General features: G+C 43.0%; 1 protein-coding gene across 2 annotated transcripts in view; it reads left to right on the top strand.

Annotated features, from left to right (window-relative positions):
• Positions 1–23394, top strand: part of pde4ba (phosphodiesterase 4B, cAMP-specific a) — a 336700-nt gene that overhangs the window by 56912 nt on the left and 256394 nt on the right. The window contains exons 1-2 of one of the 2 annotated variants that reach the window (XM_045687797.1): positions 6810–7037; positions 14985–15078. In XM_045687797.1, coding sequence (XP_045543753.1) covers positions 15037–15078 — 42 coding nt within the window. In that variant the 5' untranslated portion in view covers positions 6810–7037; positions 14985–15036. Of the gene's footprint in view, positions 1–6809; positions 7038–14984; positions 15079–23394 lie in introns of those variants that run through there. The other variant, XM_014123403.2, reaches the window with a different exon arrangement.

Below are 23394 nucleotides of genomic sequence, written 5' to 3'. Positions count from 1 at the left end.
TTTTTCTATTATCTACTCTACATCTTCACTCTACTTACATCTCTACTAAAGAATATAATACCCTGGTATTAAAATTCTAACAGCTCTACACACCTCCTCGTTTTATCTTCTCATGCTTCTCAAACATTTCACACTATCATACTATTTCAGAGTGGAACACTTTAGCCATTATTCTTAAACATACAAATTATTCTATTATGGGCAGAACTAAAAAAGTGTGTGCGAGCAAGGGGGCCTACAAACCTGACTCAGTTACACCAGCTGTCAGGAGGAATGGGCCAAAATTCACCCACCTCATTGTGGGAAGCTTGTGGAAGGCTACCCGAAACGTTTGACCCAAGTTAATCAATTTAAAGGCAATGCTACCAAATACTAATTAAGTGTATGTAAACTTCTGACCCACTGAGAATGTGATGAAAGAAATAAAAGCTGAAATAAATCATTCTCTCTACTATTATTCTGACATTTCATATTCTTAAAATAAAGTGGTGATCCTAACTGACCTAAGACAGGGAATTTTTACTATGTCACGATTCCCACCGACGGTGGCGCCGCCTCCTGCTCGGGTGGCGCCGCCTCCTGCTCGGGTGGCGCTCGGTGGTCGTCGTCACCGGCCTATTAGCTGCCACCGATTCCCTTTTGCTTTTCCCTTTTTTTATTTTAGACACCTGTGGTCAATTAGCCATTAGAGGGGCTATTTAGTTTAGCTGGCCCGCTCCTTGTCGTGCGGGATTAATTGTTGTATTCGACTGTCTAGTTCGTGTCGGCTTGGCATTGTCGTACCTTATATTTATTCCCCTGTGTTTGGGAACTTTGCTTTCTTCTCTCAAAGTGTTATTAAAAAACAACACTCCCTGTGCTCGTTGCTTCCTGCGCCTCATTCATTCCTACAACACGACTACCAACGCCGTTACATACTAGGATTAAATGTTAGGGATTGTGAAAAACTGAGTTTAAATGTATTTGGCTAAGGTGTTTGTAAACTTCCGACTTCAACTGTATGTGACAGAACATTTGTGTGGTTTAAAGTAGATGAGTCATGTATGGATCTGGAAGTTGGATTCATTCATAGCATGAAATTATGTTTTAGAAATAAATGAAACCGTTTTTTTTCCTGAAAGAAGAACATTTAAATCCATTTCTCTGTGCTATTGCTATAATTTGTTGTGATCAATCTGCGTATGTTAGGCCTTTCATACGCCCCGCCTCTAATTCCGATTTTCCACTAGCTACAGGACAGAGGATTTCTATGGTGAAAATGATTGCTGTCCAATTTCATACCACTCTGTGTTATTGAACATGTTTTGAAGGCTGCTGCTGCAAACCAATAAAGATAAAAGCATGATGAAATATTGTATTGTATCTATGTTCCTTAGTGGATATATCACTGGCTTCTTCTATTCTAGTATGATATGTTTCTGTTGGAGTTACTGTTGATGCTCCATGATAATGATATTTGATGACAGTTGATGACAGTTGATGATGACAGTCAGATGACGTATTCTAACAGATCCCTTCATAGATTGGGTAGATCGGGATTACAGTCGTGACATTCACTATGTTTGTATAGAAAACATGAGAGCCAGCTCTGAAAACAATGGCTCCTTAGTTCCTTTAGTTTGCTCTCTTTGGCCTAACCTCTTTCTGAGCTGTACTGTAGCCATTGGTGGTGTGGACTCACAGTACAGTGTGGACAGAATTACATCTAATTATCTCTGATCCATAATCTCTACCAGTCTGTCATGACCATTCCCAATAGACAGCCTTCTGGGGGTCCTGAGACTCAACCACTGGCTTTATGGTTTTATGGTGATTCTTTACTATATGCTGCATTCCAAATCCAGCTGGTATTTGTATATACTGAAAAATACTATGGTAACAAGCTGTACTTTCAGATTTTTATCCCAAAGTTCAATGAATTGTAGCTATTGATTGTTATTCAGTTAAGCGTTTTAAATATTAACAAGCAGCCATATTTATTAGGCTGTGTCCTCCAGGCATATACCTTATTAATGATACATTCAGCTCCACAGATAGCATGGATTTATAGTATTCATGTATTATAATCACATGTATAAGGAAGTAATAATGTATAAGCTCTTCAAACTAAAATCGTTTATCTTTGTGTATTAAGCTAAAGCCTTGGACCCAGGTTCTTTGTTTTCAGATTTAGAGGTTCTCTCTCTCTCTCTCTCTCTCTCTCTCTCTCTCTCTCTCTCACTCTCTCTCTCTCTCTCTCTCTCTCTCTCTCTCCCTCCCTTCCTCTCTCTTTCTCTCGCTCTCTCTCTCTCTGCCTCCCTCTCTCACCCTCACTTACTCTCTGTGTGTGTGTGTGTGTGTGTGTGTGTGTGTGTGTGTGTGTGTGTGTGTGTGTGTGTGTGTGTGTGTGTGTGTGTGTGTGTGTGTGTGTGTGTGTACAATACTTGTTTGTCCAATAACATAGCTGAAGCAAGGCACCCTCTGGATTCGTACCAGATCAGGAGAGGATCCAATTTGATCAGTTCTACTCTGACAGAAATATTAATGTTATTCACTATTATTCATTGATGTGTTTCTACTGCTAAGCTCTGTCCATAGCCATCATCACTGGTGTATTTATACCCCACTGCCTATATGCTTTGGTTGCCTTAACATTCACTGTTGAAAATGCTTTAGACTATACTTGATTTGATTGAGTTGTAGTGTACCAACTCAACATGATTGTATTATATTTCTCTGCGCTACTGGAAATTACTGATCTATCTTTAGCTTCTCTCAGAAACAAATTTTGTCATGATTATTATTATTATTATAGGTTGTGTGGTTGTGTGTGAATAGTTCCACTGTGAGGTAAGCATGACTAACAACGATGACAAAACACCCTGTGAAATTGTACCACCAGTCTGACTGGATTGAGGTTTGGATTTCCTGTTTCCGAAGCAGCCTAACCATCTGAAACAGTCTAATATCATCAGGATGGTGTCACGCCCTGACCTGAGAGATTCGGTTTATTTCTCTATTTTGTTAGGTCAGGGTGTGGAGTGGGCATTCTATGTTTTGTATTTCCTTGTTTTGGGACGAGTATGGTTCCTAATCAGAGGCAGCTGTCTATCGTTGTACTTAGGCAGCCTTTTCCCACCTGTATTGGTGGGTAGTTGTTTTCTGTTTTGTGTTTCTGATCCTGACAGAACTGTGCGCTTTCGTTTCCCTTTGTTATTTTTGTTTGAGTGTTTGTTTGATTTAAATAAATAATCATGAACACGTGCCACGCTGCATCTTGGTCACCTCTCTACGACGATCGTTACAGATGGGGCAGTCTTAGAAAAGAGAGCAAGGGCTTAGCATTATTTCGTTTGAATGGGGTTTTCATTGAGAAACAGTGACCATGTGTGTAACACTTTTGACCCAGGTGTGGATGTCTTGTGAAAGTCAGTAAGCGCATTAGTTGCAGGGTACAGGGGACTGCCAGGGCATGGCTGGTCAGTCAGTCATGACGCCAGACTACACGGAACCAGGCCACAACACAGTCTTTGTGTATGATATTATTATGATCCCCTCGTTAAATGAATTAAGGCCAGGATATTATTTCTTCCAGACAGATGCACCACACTAGGGACACAATGTTCCAGATGTTTTAATCTGATAAATGTGTAATATTAGATAATAGAGGCCCTGCTCTTCTCTGTATGTGACCCTGTTTCTGTCTACAAGGGACTCATTTGAATTTGATGTTGATGAAAGGTGATTACAGACTTGGCCGTATAAGAATATTTTGAAGATAAATACACAACGCAGAGGGTGAGCGGACTAAAAACGAGAGAACTAATGGTCAATAGGGAATTGTAAATAGGAGTTGGGTTTCAGTTCAACATCTATTTAGAATCTGTGGAATGTCACTTCTGAACTCAGTGCTACGTGTGCTACGTTCTGTACATTGAGTCTGGAGCAGGATACTTGTTATTTGGCCATTGGCCAGTTGTACTGCAAGGACTTCTGATTGGTCAACCCCAGGCTAGGTTGGGGGGTTATAAATGGCATCCTGTTCCTTTGTTCAGTGGAGAAAAGCTGAGGACAGAGGAGACAGAACATCTACCTCCCAGCATAACATCTTGATTTGTCCTTCTCAAATAAACCTATTTTTCTCCCCCTGATTTGCTTTGTAGTTTGTGTTATTGAAGAATAACATCAACTGCTAACAGCTGGACTGAAAAAGTATATGTTTGTGTTTGTGTTTGTCAGAGGAGCCTGGTTTGATGCTGATGAGAATGTGTTTTCTTATATGCTGAAGAAGCCAGATATTGTTGTTGTGAGGGAGGCCAGAGGGAGGGCTGATTCTGGAGGTGGGCTACTACATGGACCAGGCCTTTTCTGACAAGCTGCTCCTCATCACGCCTGAACAGCCTCCGGTATCAGTGCACCCTTGCTGTGGTGATATTGGGAAGTCTGGGTCATGTTCACAGGCTGACAGTACCTGGCCTTCAGATAGCAGTCTGGGACATGTTCACAGGCTGACAGTACCTGGCCTTCAGATAGCAGTCTGGCCATGTTAACAGGCTGACAGTACCTGGCCTTCAGATAGCAGTCTGGTCATGTTCACAGGCTGACAGTACCTGGCCTTCAGATAGCAGTCTGGTCATGTTCACAGGCTGACAGTACCCGGCCTTCATTTAGCAGTCTGGCCATGTTCACAGGCTGACAGTACCTGGCCTTCAGATAGCAGTCTGGGCATGTTCACAGGCTGACAGTACCTGGTCTTCATTTAGCAGTCTGGCCATGTTCACAGGCTGACAGTACCTGGCCTTCAGATAGCAGTGTGGGACATGTTCACAGGCTGACAGTACCTGGCCTTCAGATAGCAGTCTGGGCATGTTCACAGGCTGACAGTACCTGGCCTTCAGATAGCAGCCTGGGCATGTTCACAGGCTGACAGTACCTGGTCTTCATTTAGCAGTCTGGCCATGTTCACAGGCTGACAGTACCTGGCCTTCAGATAGCAGTGTGCGACATGTTCACAGGCTGACAGTACCTGGCCTTCAGATAGCAGTCTGGGACATGTTCACAGGCTGACAGTACCTGGCCTTCAGATAGCAGTCTGGTCATGTTCACAGGCTGACAGCCCCCCCCCCCAAAAAAAAACAAACAGATTTTCATCAAGTCAAATGATGCTTTATTAAAAGATTGTTCTGTACATCATGTGGGGTCTCTATAAGCTTCTAAATGAGGTCCTAAACCTAGCATGAAAGTGCCTCCTTGTAGCTGTGTGGGCTAATGTAGTCAACATGTTCTCCTTGGGGTAAGTTGAGCCAATGGTTCAGCAAATTGAAGTGTTTTCTTCCCAGGCGTAATACAAGGCATTATCACTGGGATATGAGGTAACAACAGGGCTTGTGTTGGAAGTGTAAAATGAAAGGTACAAAGTGTGTGTTAGGTGTTAAGCCTGTGTTAAAAGATGCTTTAAATTATTAAAAGACAAAATAGCGATTGTGTTGAATTGTGTTTGGGGGAAAATGTAGACATGGTTTTAAAAAGGTACTGGTAATATTTTACTCAGTACAGACATTTTTGGGGTGGCTTAACTTACCCTGTCCCGCGGCTCAACTTACCCCATACCCGGAGAAAGTTGTGCAAGAGATCACTTTTTTGGGACAAAATATGTTTTCCAAACTGTAATGTTCCACATGTTACACACCCTGAAATATATGTAGACATCTTTGTTACTATATTTCCCTTGACAGAGTGATGCTGAATTAAAAAGCTAAACTAACCCTACTCTCCCCTATTTACGCATGTGGTCCTGCCTGTCTAAACACCTGTTTATGGCTGAATGGGGTGGTAACGAAGCAGAATTAATGCCAATTAGCCTTCCTCAGATGTCCAGTTTGGCACAAACATACACACAAACACACAACACACACACGGCCTGGTACCTAAAGTCATACACCATCATTTTTGCTGTTCCTCTTCCCTGAAGAGCCAGTTGTTTGAACACCACAGCCTACGGCGTACAAGGGCCAGGACAGCCCCGTTTAATTCACTAATCTACATTTATGAAACACATAATTCCCATGCAGCCAATCATAATCCGATAATGATTGTGTGCTTGTCACTGAAAATGATCCTCTTAATGTGTAGCTAAAGACCTAGATAATGGTTTTCCTGTTCGTAGAAAACATGAGAGCCATATGGATTGAAGAGAGAGTTTAAGGAAGGCGCATTACTTTTGGCACGTTATTTATGAAAACTTATTTAGTAAAACATGTAATAGTGAAGTATTCAGTAAACGACAGTCCATATGACAGAGCACAGTGGCAGTCCTGAACACCCTGGTCCTGAATAAAAACAGAAAGCTCTCATGTCAAACATTTGCCTTGAGACAAGACTGTATACATGGCAGTAGACTCCTATGGCGTCCAGCAAGTGTAACAGCTGTCAGTCAGAATGAACAGGAGAGTGTACAGATGTAGGATCTTAATTTGATCACTCTTCTGTTGCTGTGAATTTTCCTGCACTGTTGCTTCATGATTTACATAAATTCACTGAAAACCCACACTAACACACGGTTATATTAACAGTATAGCAATTTTCATGTAGCCTACTTTTGTCCAGTTACTAGCCTAACCACCGATCAAGCAACATTATAGACTAAACGTTCAAATCCTGTTCCTGCAGGATTCTTTTGCTGTGACAATATAGGTCAAATTGAGATCCTATATCTGTAAGCTGAGGACCAAGAGGAAGTGGTTGAGCTCTGATCTCTAACAGACAGTAAAGAGGAAACAGGTCCTTCATCCAATCAAAACATCCCCATGACCTGTTCCTGATCACAACTGTCTGTCAGCTTCCTCAATGCAACTGGTATCTGGATTTAGTCAGGAACGTTTTAGTCGACCACTTACCATAGCTATCAGTGCCAAACGGGGGAGTGATAACCTGTTCCTGCTCACAACTGTCTGTCTGGCTGCTTCCTCTAGCAGTCTATAACAACCGGAGTCTGGTTCTAGTCAGGAGTGTATTTCAGACTGTAAACCTTCACTACCATAGCTATCAGTGTCAAGAGGGTGAGTGAAATAGCTCTAAGGCTTTTAAAACAGGCAAATTAATATTTTCATAAGTGCTTCTCCAAATCGGTTTGACTTTGCCCACATGCTGTAGTGTGCTTAGGGAGACAGTGTTCTGTAGACCGTATGCTAATTCCTTGTTTATAAATGGAGTCTATATTTTCAGTCTATGCCCTGTGGTTTTAGCACAAGCCTGATGAATGTTTTTAACAGACTGTAGCCATCTGTTTTAGGGACATGGGCTGTCCTTTATCTAACCTTTTAACTGACCACATCTCCCGATCTCTCTCTAACCCTCTCTCTCTCTCTCTCTCTAACCCTCTCTCTCTCTCTCTCTCTCTCTCTCTCTCTCTCTCTCTCTCTCTAACCCTCTCTCTCTAACCCTCTCTCTCTAACCCTCTCTCTCTCTCTCTCTCTCTCTCTCTCTCTCTCTCTCTCTCTCTCTCTCTCTCTCTCTCTCTAACCCTCTCTCTCTAACCCTCTCTCTCTAACCCTCTCTCTCTCTCTCTCTCTCTCTCTCTCTCTCTCTCTCTCTCTCTCTCTCTCTCTCTCTCTCTCTCTCTCTCTCTCTCTCTCTCTCTCTCTCTAACCCTCTCTCTCTCTCTCTCTCTCTCTCTCTCGCTCTCTCTCGCTCTCACTCTCTCTCCATCACTGACCCCCTCTTTCTCTCGCTCTCTTAACTCTTTTTATTCTTTCACATTTTCTCTCTATCCTCTCTGTCTTGCTCTCTCTCTCCATCACATACTTTCTGTCTTCCCCCTCTCTCTTCCCACTCCTTATCTCTCCTAATAGTCTCTTTCTCCTTACTCACTATATCCTCTTTCTCCCTTGCACTCTCACTCACATTTCCCCTCCATTTGTCTCTATCTCTCTCCTAATAATTTCTTTCTCTTTTCTCACTTATTTTTCTCCCTTTCTCTCTCTCCTTCTCCCCCATCCAGCTGGGCGGTGGTTAGCACCTAGCTAATCACAGCCAGCAGAACCAGATACCCAGGACCCACTCTGTTACAGTCGTATGGGGCCATAGCCTAGCAGAGAGGTATACGTTATAAAAGAAAGCTAAATTGGCTCACCAGGGAGGTGCTTGATCGCCGTTGAGCCATTCACTCACTCACACACACACACACACACACACACACACACACACACACACACACACACACACACACACACACACACACACACACACACACACACACACACACACACACACACACACACACACAACCATGGGAGCTGTCCCTCTATTGCTTTGAATGATTAGCATCATTAGCATGGGAGAAATTAAACTGTGCAGGGCCATTACTGCTGCTTTCATTAGCCAGCTATGCAAAATGGGTTGAGATATACTGTAAGGTATGGGATAGGAGGTTATGTTATCACTAGACAGGATACTAGCACACAGGCCCCCTTAATGTACAGTACAAGGCAGGCTAATGCTGTACTGCTATGATTTTTGTAATAGCAACTTTGGACTGGAAATAATGTCACATACTCAATCATGACATTAAATATGTGAGAGGTTGGCTGCTGTGCCTCTCCCACAGTCCTATTCATCCAATCAAACAACTCCCCTCCAGCGCTCTTGATCAATGATTGACTCTTGGGCAAACTTCTGCTAGCATCTTGTCCCCCATAAGCCTTGTACATCTTTGGGTTCCATTAGCACCCATAGGCTTTTACTGACTGATGGGGATGTATGGTATTTGTGGATTGGAATGTTCTAGGCCTCGTTACTTTAATGAAGAAAGCTTTCACTATGGGCTCTAGCGATCAAGGCCGGTTGTTATACAGCCCAGGATCAAACCCAGGTCTGTAGTGACGCCTCTAGTGCTGCGATGCAGTGCCTTAGACCGCTGCGCCACTCGGGAGGCAGGATGATTGGAGAGAAACACTATATGCACCTGTACATGAGGTAACCAGAAACAACATGCATGTTGGTGTTAGAAATTTGGGAGGTGAAAAATATATTTCCCTCTTGGGAAGGCATGAGAATGATGATGAAACAATGTACCCACCCAGGCCTTACAGCAGTTGTTCAATGAAGAGCAATACTCTGTTAGATATATAAACACAATATTGCAGTTCCTAAAAACAATCTCAGTTGATGTAGGTAGCCTAGTGGTAACCGAAAGGTTGCTGATTCAAATCTCCGAGCTGACTAGGTGAAAAATCTGTCAATTTGCCCTTGAGCAACGCATTTAACCCTTATTGCTCATGTAAGTTGCTCTGGATAAGAGTGTCTGCTAAATTACTTAAATGTAAAATATGAAAAAATTAAATAAATGATGTGCTGGTATGTGCCTTGTAAAGCTTGAAAAACAATTGACATCAGGATGAACTCGCAAAAATGAACATTCAACACTCAATGTTGTCATCTGTTTCCCAATGCCTCCCCAATCTCTCCTCGATGTCTCCATCATCACAGGTGATTCAGCTAACCCCCCTGCCCCATACCAGAGAGCTGAAATTGATTTAAGCGTCCAGCCCTCTACCCACCCTATGATTTAATGAAGTTCTGGCCTCCAGTTAGCACTCCCTCTGCAGCCTGGCCTGGCCACCACCCATTATTATTATGATTTGAACCAAGGATCATGCAACAGTGGTGTGTGTGGTGTGCGTCTGTGTCTGTATGGGTGAAGGTGTTTGTGTTTGTGTCTGTGTGTGTGTTACATAAATATAATAACACCTAACAGTAATCTAGGCCAATCTTTTACTTCAGTTAAGGAGAACCCTGAATAAAGCACAAGTGGTGATAAGGTTATGATAGGTTTATGATGGGCTCCCGAGTTGCGCAGCAGTCTAAGGCACTCCATCTCAGTGCTAGAGGCCGTGATTGGGAGTCCCATAGGGAGGCGCACAATTGGCCCAGCGTCGTCCGGGTTTGCCCGATGTAGGCCGTCATTGTAAATAAGAATTTGTTCTTAAATGACTTGCCTAGTTAAATAAAGGTTAAATAAAACATATATATTTTTAAATGATACTGTTACACGCACGCATACAGTGGGGGAAAAAAGTATTTGATCCCCTGCTGATTTTGTACGTTTGCCCACTGATAAAGAAAGGATCAGTCTATAATTTTAATGGTAGGTTTATTTGAACAGTGAGAGACAGAATAACAACAAAAATATCCAGAAAAACGCATGTCAAAAATGTTATAAATTGATTTGCATTTTAATGAGGGAAATAAGTATTTGACCCCCTCTCAATCAGAAACATTTCTGGCTCCCAGGTGTCTTTTATACAGGTAACGAGCTGAGATTAGGAGCACACTCCTAATGGGAGTGCTCCTTACCGCAGCTTGTTACCTGTATAAAAGACACCTGTCCACAGAAGCAATCAATCAATCAGATTCCAAACTCTCCACCATGGCCAAGACCAAAGAGCTCTCCAAGGATGTCAGGGGCAAGATTGTAGACCTACACAAGGCTGGAATGAGCTACAAGACCATCGCCAAGCAGCTTGGTGAGAAGGTGACAACATTTCGTGTGATTATTCGCAAATGGAAGAAACACAAAAGAACTGTCAATATCCGTCGGCCAGGGGGCTCCATGCAAGATCTCACTTCGTGGGGTTGCAATGATCATGAGAACGGTGAGGAATCAGCCCAGAACTACACGGGAGGATCTTGTCAATGATCTCAAGGCAGCTGGGACCATAGTCACCAAGAAAACAATTGGTAACACACTACGCCGTGAAGGACTGAAATCCTGCAGCGCCCGCAAGGTCCCCCTGCTCAAGAATACATATACATGCCCGTCTGAAGTTTGCCAATGAACACCTGAATGATTCAGAGGACAACTGGTGAAAGTGTTGTGGTCAGATGAGACCAAAATGGAGGTCTTTGGCATCAACTAAACTCGCCGTGTTTGGAGGAGGAGGAATGCTGCCTATGACCCCAAGAACACCATCTCCACCGTCAAACATGGAGGTGGAAACATTATGCTTTGGGGGTGTTTTTCTGCTAAGGGGACAGGACAACTTCACCGCATCAAAGGGACGATGGACGGGGCCATGTACCGTCAAATCTTGGGTGAGAACATCCTTCCCTCAGCCAGGGGCATTGAAAATGGGTCGTGGATGGGTATTCCAGCATGACAATGACCCAAAACACATGGCCAAGGCAACAAAGGAGTGGCTCAAGAAGAAGCACATTAAGGTCCTGGAGTGGCCTAGCCAGTCTCCAGACCTTAATCCCATAGAAAATCTGTGGAGGGAGCTGAAGGTTCGAGTTGCCAAAAGTCAGCCTCGAAACCTTAATGACTTGGAGAAGATCTGCAAAGAGGAGTGGGACAAAATCCCTCCTGAGATGTGTGCAAACCTGGTGGCCAACTACAAGACACGTCTGACCTCTGTGATTGCCAACAAGGGTTTTGCCACCAAGTACTAAGTCATGTTTTGCAGAGGGGTCAAATACTTATTTCCCTCATTAAAATGCAAATCATTTTATAACATTTTTGACATGCGTTTTTCTGGATTTATTTGTTGTTATTCTGTCTCTCACTGTTCAGATAAACCTACCATTAAAATTATAGACTGATCATTTCTTTGTAAGTGGGCAAACGTACAAAATCAGCAGGGGATCAAATACTTTTTTCAACCACTGTAAACACACACATAAACACACACACACACACACACACACACACACACACACACACACACACACACACACACACACACACACACACACACACACACGTACACACACACACACGTACACACACATAAACACACACATAAACACACACATAAACACACACATAAACACACACACACACGCACACACACACACACACACACACTTAAACACACACAACACACACGCACAAACACACATAAAGACACATCCATCTTAAACTACATGGAGAACATGAACAGCTCTTCTCTGAAACACACCGGTTATGTGTGTTACAGTACACAGACAGACCGGATGATGATCATTGAGTCAGGAGTCAGAACAAGATAGTGTATAAACAAAAAAATCTGAATAAATGAGAGCTAACACAGAGCAATTTAGGAGAACAGAGCAGAGCTTCTCCACACCACATAATGAGTGAAACTGTAAGGACACGAGTTGAGCAGCACTGTGATCCTGACTGAAACTGCCCAGGTTTTTCCATCATTAGCATAACTGTCACTCTTCAAATCAAATCACACGCGCCAAAGCTGTTGAGAAGTCTTTTAGACCTAGACTTGGAGCTCCGGTACCTCTTGCCGTGCGTTAGCAGAGAGAACAGTCTATGACTGGGGTGGCTGGAGTCTTTGACAATTTTTAGGGCCTTCCTCTGACACCGCCGGGTATAGAGGTCCTGGATGGCAGGAAGCTTGGCCCCAGTGATGTACTGGGCCATATGCACCACCTTCTGTAGTGACTTGCAGTCGGAGGCCGAACAGTTGCCATACCAGGCAGTGATGCAACCAATCAGGATGCTCTCGATGGTGCAGCTGTAGAACTCTTTGAGGATCTGAGGACCCATGCCAAATCCTTTCAGTCTCCTGAGGGGGAATAGGTTTTGTCGTGCCCTCTTCACGACTGCCTTGGTGTGCTTGGACCATTCTAGTTTGTTGGTGATGTGGACACCAAGGAACTTGAAGCTCTCAACCTGCTCCACTACAGCCCTGTCGATGAGAATGGGGGCGTGCTCGGTCCTCCTTTTCCTGTAGTCCACAATCATCTCCTTTGTCTTGATCACATTGAGGGGGAGGTTGATGTCCTGGCACCACACGGCCAGGTCTCTGACCTCCTCCCTATAGGCTGTCTCATCATTGTCGGTAATCAGGCCTACCACTATTGTGTTATCAGCAAACTTAATGATGGTGTTGGAATCGTGCCTGGCCGTGCAGTCATGAGTGAACAGGGAGTACAGTAGGGGACTGAGCACGCACCCCTGAGGGGCCCATGTGGCCCGTCAGGAAGTCCAGGATCCAGTTGCAGAGGGAGGTGTTTAGTCCCAGGGTCTTTAGCTTAGTGATGAGCTTTGAGGGCACTATGGTGTTGAACGCTGAGCTGTAGTCAATGAATAGCATTCTCACATAGGTTTTCCTTTTGTCCAGGTGGGAAAGGGCAGTGTGGAGTGCAATATAGATTGCATCATCTGTGTATTTGTTTGGGCGGTATGCAAATTGGAGTGGGTCTAGGGCTTCTGGGATAATGGTGTTGATGTGAGCCATGATGAGCCTTTCAAAGCACTTCATGGCTACAGACGTGAGTGCTACGGGTCGGTAATCATTTAGGCAGGTTACATTAGTATTCTTGGGCACAGGGACTATGGTGATCTGCTTAAAACATGTTGGTATTACAGACTCAGACTGGGAGAGTTTGAAAATGTCAGTGAAGACACTTGCCAGTTGGTCGGAGTACATGTCCTGGTAATCCATCTGGGACTCCGACCTTGTGAATGTTGACCTGTTTAAAGGTCTTACTTACATCGGCTGCAGAGTGCGTGATCACACAGTCGTCCGGAACAGCTGATGCTCTCATGCATGTTTCAGTGTTACTTGCCTCTAAGCGAGCATAGAAGTAATTTAGCTCGTCTGGTAGGCTCATGTCACTGGGCTGCTCGTGGCTGTGCTTCCCTTTGTAGTCTTTAATAGTTTGCAAGCCCTGCCACATCCGACGAGCATCAGAGCCGGTGTTGTACGATTCAATCTTAGTCCTGTATTGACGTTTTGCCTGTTTGTGTCACGTCCTGACCATAGTAAGATGTTATTTTCTATGGTAGAGTAGATCAGGGCGTGACAGGGGGTGTTTTGTGTTTTTCTATGTTTTGTATATCAATGTTTAGGTTCTAGTTTTTCTGTTTCTATGTTGTTGTTTTTGGGATGATCTCCAATTAGAGGCAGCTGGTCCTCGTTGTCTCTAGTGTGAGATCATACTTAAGTAGGGGTTTCTTTCCACCTGTGTTTGTGGGTAGTTGTCTTCTGTTTAGTTTATGTACCTGACAGAACTGTGCGCTTTCATTTTTCTCTTTGTTATTTTTCCTTTAGCGTTTTGTGTTATAATAAATATTCATCATGAGCAATCAACACGCTGCGCTTTGGTCCCCTCTCTACGACAGCCGTTACAGTTTGATGGTTCGTTGGAGGGCATAGCGGGATTTCTTAGAGTCCCACTCCTTGAAAGAGGCAGTACTACCCTTTAGCTCAGTGTGAATGTTGCCTGTAATCCATGGCTTCTGGTTGGGGTATGTACATACAGTCACTGAGGGGACGACGTCCTCGATGCACTTGTTGATAAAGCCAGTGACTGATGTGGTGTACTCCTCAATGCCATAGGAAGAATCCTGGAACATATTCCTGTCTGTGCTAGCAAAACAGTACTGTAGCTTAGCATCTGCCTCATCTGACCACTTTTTTTCCTCAGTTTCTTACTGTTGGTGTGCTTTGCTGACCTTGCGTGACCCTGTTCCCTCACACACATCATCTGGCGTAGGGCTAGAGTTAGTCTTCACCTGCTGTTTATGAAGCACGACAAATAACATTTGATTTGAGTGCGATGGGAGAGTGAAGACCTGGGATTGTCCTCTCACTGTCCTCTCACTGTTGAACCAACGTTCCAGGTGAAGCTGGTTGAGAGAATGCCAAGAGTGTGCAAAGCTGTCATCAAGGCAAAGGGTGGCTACTTTGAAGAATCTCAAATATAAAATATATTTTGATTTCTTTAACACTTTTTTTGGTTACTGCATTATTCCGTATGTGTTATTTCATAGTTTTGATGTCTTCAGTCATATTCTACAGTATAGAAAATAGTAAAACATAAAGAAAAACCCTTGAATGAGTAGGTGTCCAGACTTTTGACTGGTATTGTATATATCAATAATGAAACCACTCTTGTTTTTATTTTACCATGTATATTTTATAGAATACTAAACAACTGCACAAACTAAGTCCTCTTTGGACTCTACAACAGTGACACGTATGTGTGTGTGTATTGTGTTGTTCCAGGTGTGTATGTGAAGCTGGCTGCTGTGTAACAGAGTGAGGAATTCCACGGAAGATGAGGAAGAGCAGGAGTGTGCTGACGGTGTCTCCCAGTGATGTAAGTAACAACATTCCTACAACATTCCAACAACGTTCCAACAACATTGCCACAAGGTTCCAAGAACACTCTCATTCCCACCCATGAATTCATCCCAGAGTGGCTTAGGATAAATTCAGAGAGAGAGAGGGGGGAGAGAGAGGAGAGAGCGGGTGGGTGGGGGAGAAAGAGTAAGGAGGGAGAAAGAGTAAGGAGGGAGAGAGAGGAAGGAGAGTGAGAGAGAGAAAGGAGAGAGAGAGAGGGGTGGGGTGGGGGAGAAAGATTAAGGAGGGAGAGAGAGGAAGGAGAGAGAGAGAAGGAAAATAGAAAAAAAGGCTTCCACTCCAGTAGTCCCTAGTGATAGCAGTAGAAGGCACACTTCTTCTGATCTAACCTGCAAACAGCTCAGTGACAGGGTAGACTGGGAAAAAAACAGACAGCCTCATGTTGGCTCATCTCTCAGCCTTATCCTACTCTCTGTTCTCTCTACTCCTGTGCCTCCCTCTTACTTCTCCTACTAGATGGACAGTAGATAAAGGTGTGGGTGTAGTGTTACGTTGCTGTAGACAGCTCTGGCATTAGTCAGCCAGATGAGCTCTTATCCTCCATCTCTGTATCTCTCCTTTTCTCTCCCCTTATTGCATTTTTCAGCATCTTATGCTCTACCATTCTATTCAATGTCTCCTTCCTGTCGCTGTCACATTGTCCTTGCACCCTGTCACTAATCCTTGCTCTCCCTTTCTCTTCCCTTTCCTCACTAAACGTATTGTTCCCTTCCTCCTTGCTCTCCTTTTTCTAATTATTTCCCTCTAACCCTATGATCGCTCTCTCCTCCCTCTCTTTCTCTCTCCTCCCTCTCTTCTCTCTCTCTCTCGCCTCGCTCTCTCTTTCTCTCTCCTCTCCTCTCTTCCTCGCTCTTTCCCCTCTCTCTCCTCCTTCTCTCTCTCTCTCTGTAGAGTATCCTCTCTCCTCTTTCTCTCTCCTCTCTCTTTCTCTTTCTCACTATTTCCCCTCTCTCTCCTCCTTCTCTCTGTGGAGTATCCTTTCTCCTCCCCCCTCCCCCCTCTCTCTCTCACTGTCTCTGTCTCTCTCTCCTCCCTCTGTAGAGTATTCTCTCTCTCTCTCTCTCTCTCTCTCTCTCTCTCTCTCTCTCTCTCTCTCTCTCTCTCTCTCTCTCTCTCTCTCTCTCTCTCTCTCTCTCTTTCCAGCCTCTCTGGTCCTGCTCTAGCCTGGGTGCTTCCTGTGGGTTAGCAGTACTGTGCAGTTGGCCCTTCAGGCTGGCTGACAGGGATAGGCCCTCTCCTCTCTGTCAGATTACTAAAGATAACACAAACACACAGGGGGTAAGGGAGAACAATAGGTTTGTCTGGAGGACCACAGCAGGGGCTCAGGAGATGCTGACGGTGACTGGAGCTACTGTAGGAACTAGAGGTCGACCGATTAATCGGAATGGCCGATTAATTAGGGCAGATTTCAAGTTTTCATAACAATCGGTATTTTTGGCCACCGATATGCCAAATAATAAAAAAAATTATACACCTTTATTTAACTAGGCAAGTGTCATGTTCGTCATAAAGATGGGACCAAGGCGCAGCGGGAATGTGAATGCTCATCTTCTTTATTACGAAGAAAACCAAAATAAACACTTAAACAAAAACAACGACGAGAAACTGTCCTGTAAGGCACACAGCTACACATGGAACAACTACCCACAAAAATCCATGGGAAAACACCCCTACTAAATAGGACCTTCAATTAGAGGCAACGAGGAACAGCTGCCTCCAATTGAAGGTCAACCCAATAAACTAAACATAGAAATAGAAAAACTAGAACGAACATAGAAATATATTAACATAGAACATTAACCAAAAAAAACGAAACCCATAAAACAAAAACCCCCAGCCACGCCCTGACCAAACTACAATAACAAACAACCCCTTTTACTGGTCAGGACGTGACAGCAAGTCAGATTAAGAACACATTCTTATTTTCAATGACGGCCTAGGAACGGGGGTTAACTGCCTTGTTCAGGGGGGATTCGTTTTTGCAACCTTCCGGTTACTAGTCCAACGCTCTAACCACCTGCCTTACATTGCACTCCACGAGGTGCCTGCATGGCAGGCTGACTACCTGTTACGCGAGGGCAGCAAGAAGCCAAGGTAAGTTGCTAGCTAGCATTAAACTTATCTTATAAAAAAACGATCAATCTTAACATAATCACTAGTTAACTACACATGGTTGATGATATTACTAGTTTATCTAACGTGTCCTGCGTTGCATATAATCGATGTGGTGCCTGTTAATTTCTAATCAAATCACAGCCTACTTCGACAAACGGGGGATGATTTAACAAGCGCATTTGCGAAAAAAGCACTGTCGTTGCACCAATGTACCTAACCATAAACATCAATGCTTTTCTTGAAAATTAATACACAAGTATATATTTTTAAACCTGCATATTTAGTTAATATTGCCTGCTAACATGAATTTGTGTCACTTCTCTAGCGTTCCGTGCAAGCAGTCAGGGTATATACAGCAGTTTGGGCCGCCAGGCTCATTGCAGACTGTGTGATGTCCATTTATTCCTAACAAAGGCCGTAATTAATTTGCCAGAATTGTACATAATTATGACATTAACATTGATGGTTGTGCAATGTAACAGGAATATTTAGACTTAGGGATGCCACCCGTTAGATGAAATACAGAACGGTTCCGTATTTCACTGAAATAATAAACGTTTCGTTTTCGAAATGATAGTTTCCGGATTCGACCATATTAATTACCAAAGGCTCGTATTTCTGTGTGTTATGTTATAATTAAGTCTATGATTTGATAGAGCAGTCTGACTGAGTGATGGTAGGTAGCAGCACGCTCGTAAGCAATCAAACAGCACCTTCGTGCGTTTTGCCAGCAGCTCTTCGCAATTCTTCAAGCATTGCGCTGTTTATGACTTCAAGCCTATCAACTCCCAAGATTAGGCTGGTGTAACCGATGTGAAATGGCTAGCTAGTTAGCGGGTGCGCGCTAATAGCGTTTCAAACGTCACTCGCTCTGAGACTTGGAGTAGTTGTTCCCTTTGCTCTACATGGGTAACGCTGCTTCGAGGGTGGCTGTTGTCGATGTGTTCCTGGTTCGAGCCCAGGTAGGAGCGAGGAGAGGGACGGAAGCTATACTGTTACACTGGCAATATTAAAGTGCCTATAAGAACATCCAATAGTCAAAGGTATATGAAATACTAATCGTATAGAGAGAAATAGTACTATAATAACTACAACTGTCACGAATCCCACCGAAGGTGGCTCCCCTGCCTGCTCGAGCGGGCAGGGGAGCCACCTTTGGTGGGATTCGTGACAACAACCTAAAACTTCTTACCTGGGAATATTGAAGACTTATGTTAAAAGGAACCACCAGCTTTCATATGTTCTCATGTTCTGAGCAAGGAACTTAAACGTTAGCTTTTTTACATGGCACATATTGCACTTTTACTTTCTTCTCCAATACTTTGTTTTTGCATTATTTAAATCAAATTGAACATGTTTCATTGTTTATTTGAGGCTAAATTGATAGTATTTATGTATTATATTAAGTTAAAATAAGTGTTCATTCAGTATTGTTGTAATTGTCATTATTACAAATAAATAAAGTTTACAAAAATCGGCCGATTAATCGGCACCGGCTTTTTCGGTCTTCCAATAATCGGTATCGGTATCGGCGTTGGGAAAAGAAATCATAATCGGTCGACCTCTAGTAGGAACATGTACATGGACTGTGTTGTGTGTCTGAGGTGTGCATGTATGTATGTGTATAAGAAGTGCAGGATTCAGGTTAGTCTGGTTTGGAAGGGGTTTTAAGATGACCATAGACAAAGTGAGGCAGGAGGGTAAGAGCACCAGTGAAGGGGTCAGAGGTTGCGGAGGTTTGGTGAGTCATTGTTATTGGCTTTGGGCATAAGTATACTATAGACTGGTATGGGCTTGGCATAGTGTGATGTTTGACCTCATAAGGGGTGGGATTAGATTGGGTGAGATGGTGTGTGTGTGTGTGTGTGTGAGTGCTCTACCTTTAGCTAGGGGGTTGTTATTGGATTCCAGCTTGTGTTGAGTGGAGGTGCAGAAGCACAGCTGTAGGCAACAGACAACAGATTAAATAACATGATGACCCATCACCCAGTCAGCTCAGCCTTAGTTATATGTGTGTGTGTGTGTGCCTGTGGTGTTTGTAGGAGGGCGCATAGATAGCTTTACGTGTGTCAGAGGCATCACTGGGACGGAACACTCCATTTAAATTGAATAGTCAGGATGAAAAACACAGCGAGGTGTGCCTGCACACACAGCCTTCAAGTCGCTAACCAACTGAATCTATTCCTACCAGGTACACATACTTGTTGCCATCTCTCACTCTCACTCTCTGTGGCCAGATACAGTCTGCCTCTTTCTGTGTAGCAACTCATACAGTCTGTCACTCACTGTGTAACAACTCATACAGTCTGTCACTCGCTGTGTAACAACTCATACAGTCTGTCACTCGCTGTGTAACAACTCATACAGTCTGTCACTCGCTGTGTAACAACTCATACAGTCTGTCACTCGCTGTGTAACAACTCATACAGTCTGCCACTCGCTGTGTAACAACTCATACAGTCTGCCACTCGCTGTGAAGCAACTAGGGCTGTCCCCGGCCAAAAACAATCTTGGTCGACCGAAAGTCATCTGGTCTAAATGTTTTATGTGTATTTTTCCATTATAGAGATACACCCTATGTGTTTTAATAAAATCAACTATATGCATTGAGCTTGTCTGATGCTTTAAGCTTACGGTTTGATGAAGTAAGACAAATATCTCAAGAGGTGGTCAGAGATCTAGATAACCAGAAGAATAAAACCTGACCCAATTATTCTCCTCCCGCTCCTGCTGGCTTTTGCAGATTCTGTCATTACTCTCTTGAAGTTGCCGGTAATAGGCTACATGAGGAGTCGGCAACCTTTCTCATGTGGAATGCCAATTTCTTACCATTTCTACCGATCTGCATGCCCGTTATGTTTTTCATATGCATTTTTTGTGGAAGAGTTTAATTTAATTTGTAATAACATCGTCATATCTCAAAATCATTGTGATGTGGTGTGGTGGTTTATTTCTTTACTATCAAATGAGGAGAGAAACTTATCACACAAGTCAGAGTTATACATTAAAATAAATCTTTAATAATAAGAGCTTTGCAATAGCAATGACTTGTCAACGATTCACCATTTCTAATGATCCGTTGAGTGGCAAGACAAAAGTACAAAGGTCTTTTATAGCCAAGATACACCCCTTTCAACCTACATGACGAACAACAGATACATAGAATGTGTCACAAGGTTAAGACTCCAAACTGGAACCATCTCTTCCTGGTACGGTATAGAGCAGAAACATTAACTCATGTTCTCTGGAATGCTCTTTAGGTTTAATCACCCAAGGACATCGTAAATCTCCTCTGTCAGTGTTATCTCATAGAGGCCCATCCTCAGTAGAACACACACACAACTTAACAGAATACTCTATTCTGTCGAATAAAACAACCATTTGATGCAATAAATGCATTATAACATAATCTTGCAATTTTTCCATGACAGTGGTTAATCAAAATTCTATCCACAGCTAAAGGAAAATGACACAAACCCAAAAAGTAACTTATATTGCCAACTATGTAAAAATAACCTACATAAAGCCAACCAATAAAAACTACAGCCTGCATGGCCTGTCTGCAATGAACTTAAAACATTGTATCAACTATTAACTTGGGTGAGCTGAAGCTTGCACAAGCGAACTTGCAACATTGTACAAGATATTGTGGGTCCTCAGCGCAAGGGATAAGCAGTGCTTGACTTGGGCAGGAACTCACCTGATTTCTGGTCTGGTTTAGAGGTATGATAGACAAAAACACATACAGGTGTATGATCGAAATTGAGCCAACTTGCTACAGCAAAAAAAAAATATGCTTCAGCAAAAGGAAATGTAAAAATATTTGTAGGGGTTAATACATTTTCCGTAAGGGAAAATCAAGTCTGAAAGTCCAAAGTGGAAATAACAAACTTCAGAAGTATTTTTAAACCTCAAATACACTACAAGTTTTTAAATGTCCTGCAACAGGGTGATCAAATTAAGATCCTCCATATGTACTGTGCCCTTTTTTAGCTATCCTTCAAAAAGCATGTTGATGAGTTGTACAAGAAATGAGGAATTATTTTATAAGAATAGTTCATGCCTGTCATTAAATAACAGAAAACAAATAATTCAGTCCACATTCACACCTGTTATAGACTATGACGGTATTGTCAACAGTACCAGTCAAAAGTTTGGACACACCTACTTGTTAAAGGGTTTCTCATTATTTTTACTATTTTCTACATTGTAGAATAATAGTGAACACATCAAAACTATGAAATAACACATATGGAATCATGTAGTAAGCAAAAAAGTGTTAAACAGATCAAAATATATTTTATATTTGAGATTCTTCAAAGTAGCCACCCTTTGCCTTGATGATAGCTTTGCACACTCTTGGCATGATTCCCTGTCAAAATAAATGTGAAGAGAAATACATTTTGAGACTGCCATTATGATCATGGTGCTTTCCCTGTTACAGCTCTGTTGCTATACACTTGATCTGGCATCAACTCCAATAGCTCCATCACGGGGTTCCATTTTATTTATGTTTATTTTTTGTACCTTTATTTAACTAGGCAAGTAAGGTTAAGAACAAATTCTTATTTTCAATGACGGCCTAGGAACAGTGGGTTAAATGTCTTGTTCAGAACAACAGATTAGTACCTTGTCAGCTCGGGGATTCAAACTTGCAACCTTTCGGTTACTAGCCCAACGCTCTAACCACTAGGCTACCCTGCCGCCCCGTTACAGGGGGAATATGACTGATCTCTGAAAACAACTCACTTCTCCTCATGTCAGGCTCTGCTGTAGGATCACGGACCGGCTCTTCAGACCCAGTGTACCATGAAATACTATCTCCTCTCATCCTTAGCATTCATCAGAGGTGTAGAGGATCACAGGAGGCTGTAGTACTGCATATTTAAAAAGGAGATGCAACATGAGTAGCATCTCTTTTGACCAGGCTTTGATCAACCTACTCTATCAAATGATTTTCTTATAGATTCGGGGAGAAGACTGAATTCCCTCCTGACTACCTTCAACTCACATTTTTTAAATTTTTTTAATTTTTTTACTTTACCTTTATTTAACCAGGTAGGCAAGTTGAGAACAAGTTCTCATTTACAATTGCGACCTGCCCAAGATAAAGCAAAGCAGTTCGACACATACAACAACACAGAGTTACACATGGAGTAAAACAAACTTAGTCAATAATACAGTAGAAAAATAAGTCTATATACAATGTGAGCAAATGAGGTGAGATAAGGGAGGTAAAGGCAAAAAAGCCCATTGTGGCAAAGTAAATACAATATAGCAAGTAAAACACTGGAATGGTAGATTTGTAGTGGAAGAAAGTGCAAAGTGGAAATAATGGGGTGCAAAGGAGCTAAATAAATACAGTAGGGGAAGAGGTAGTTGTTTGGGCTAAATTATAGATGGGCTATGTACAGGTGCAGTGATCTGTGAGCTGCTTTGACAGCTGGTGCTTAAAGCTAGTGAGGGAGATAAGTGTTTCGAGTTTCAGTGATTTTTGTAGTTCGTTCCAGTCATTGGCAGCAGAGAACTGGAAGGGGAGACGGCCAAAGGAGGAATTGGCTTTGGGGGTGACCAGAGAGATATACCTGCTGGAGCGCGTGCTACAGGTGGGTGCTTCTACGGTGACCAGTGAGCTGAGATAAGGGGGGACTTTACCTAGCAGGGTCTTGTAGATGACCTGGAGCCAGTGGGTTTGGCGACGAGTATGAAGCGAGGGCCAGCCAATGAGAGCGTACAGGTCGCAGTGGTGGGTAGTATATGGGGCTTTGGTGACAAAACGGATGGCACTGTGATAGACTGCATCCAGTTTATTGAGTAGGGTATTGGAGGCTATTTTGTAAATGACATTGCCGAAGTCGAGGATCGGTAGGATGGTCAGTTTTACGAGGGTATGTTTGGCAGCGTGAGTGAAGGATGCTTTGTTGCGAAATAGGAAGCCAATTCTAGATTTCACTTTGGATTGGAGATGTTTGATGTGAGTCTGGAAGAGAGCTTACAGTCTAACCAGACACCTAGGTATTTGTAGTTGTCCACATATTCTAAGTCAGAACCGTCCAGAGTAGTGATGCTGGACGGGCGGGCAGGTGCGGGCAGCGATCGGTTGAAGAGCATGCATTTAGTTTTACTTGTATTTAAGAGCAGTTGGAGGCCACGGAAG

The sequence above is a fragment of the Salmo salar genome, chromosome ssa10 (genome assembly GCF_905237065.1).
Source record: "Salmo salar chromosome ssa10, Ssal_v3.1, whole genome shotgun sequence".
In the NCBI taxonomy this organism is placed as follows: Eukaryota; Metazoa; Chordata; class Actinopteri; order Salmoniformes; family Salmonidae; genus Salmo; species Salmo salar.
This window is presented reverse-complemented; position numbering and strand designations above follow the sequence as displayed.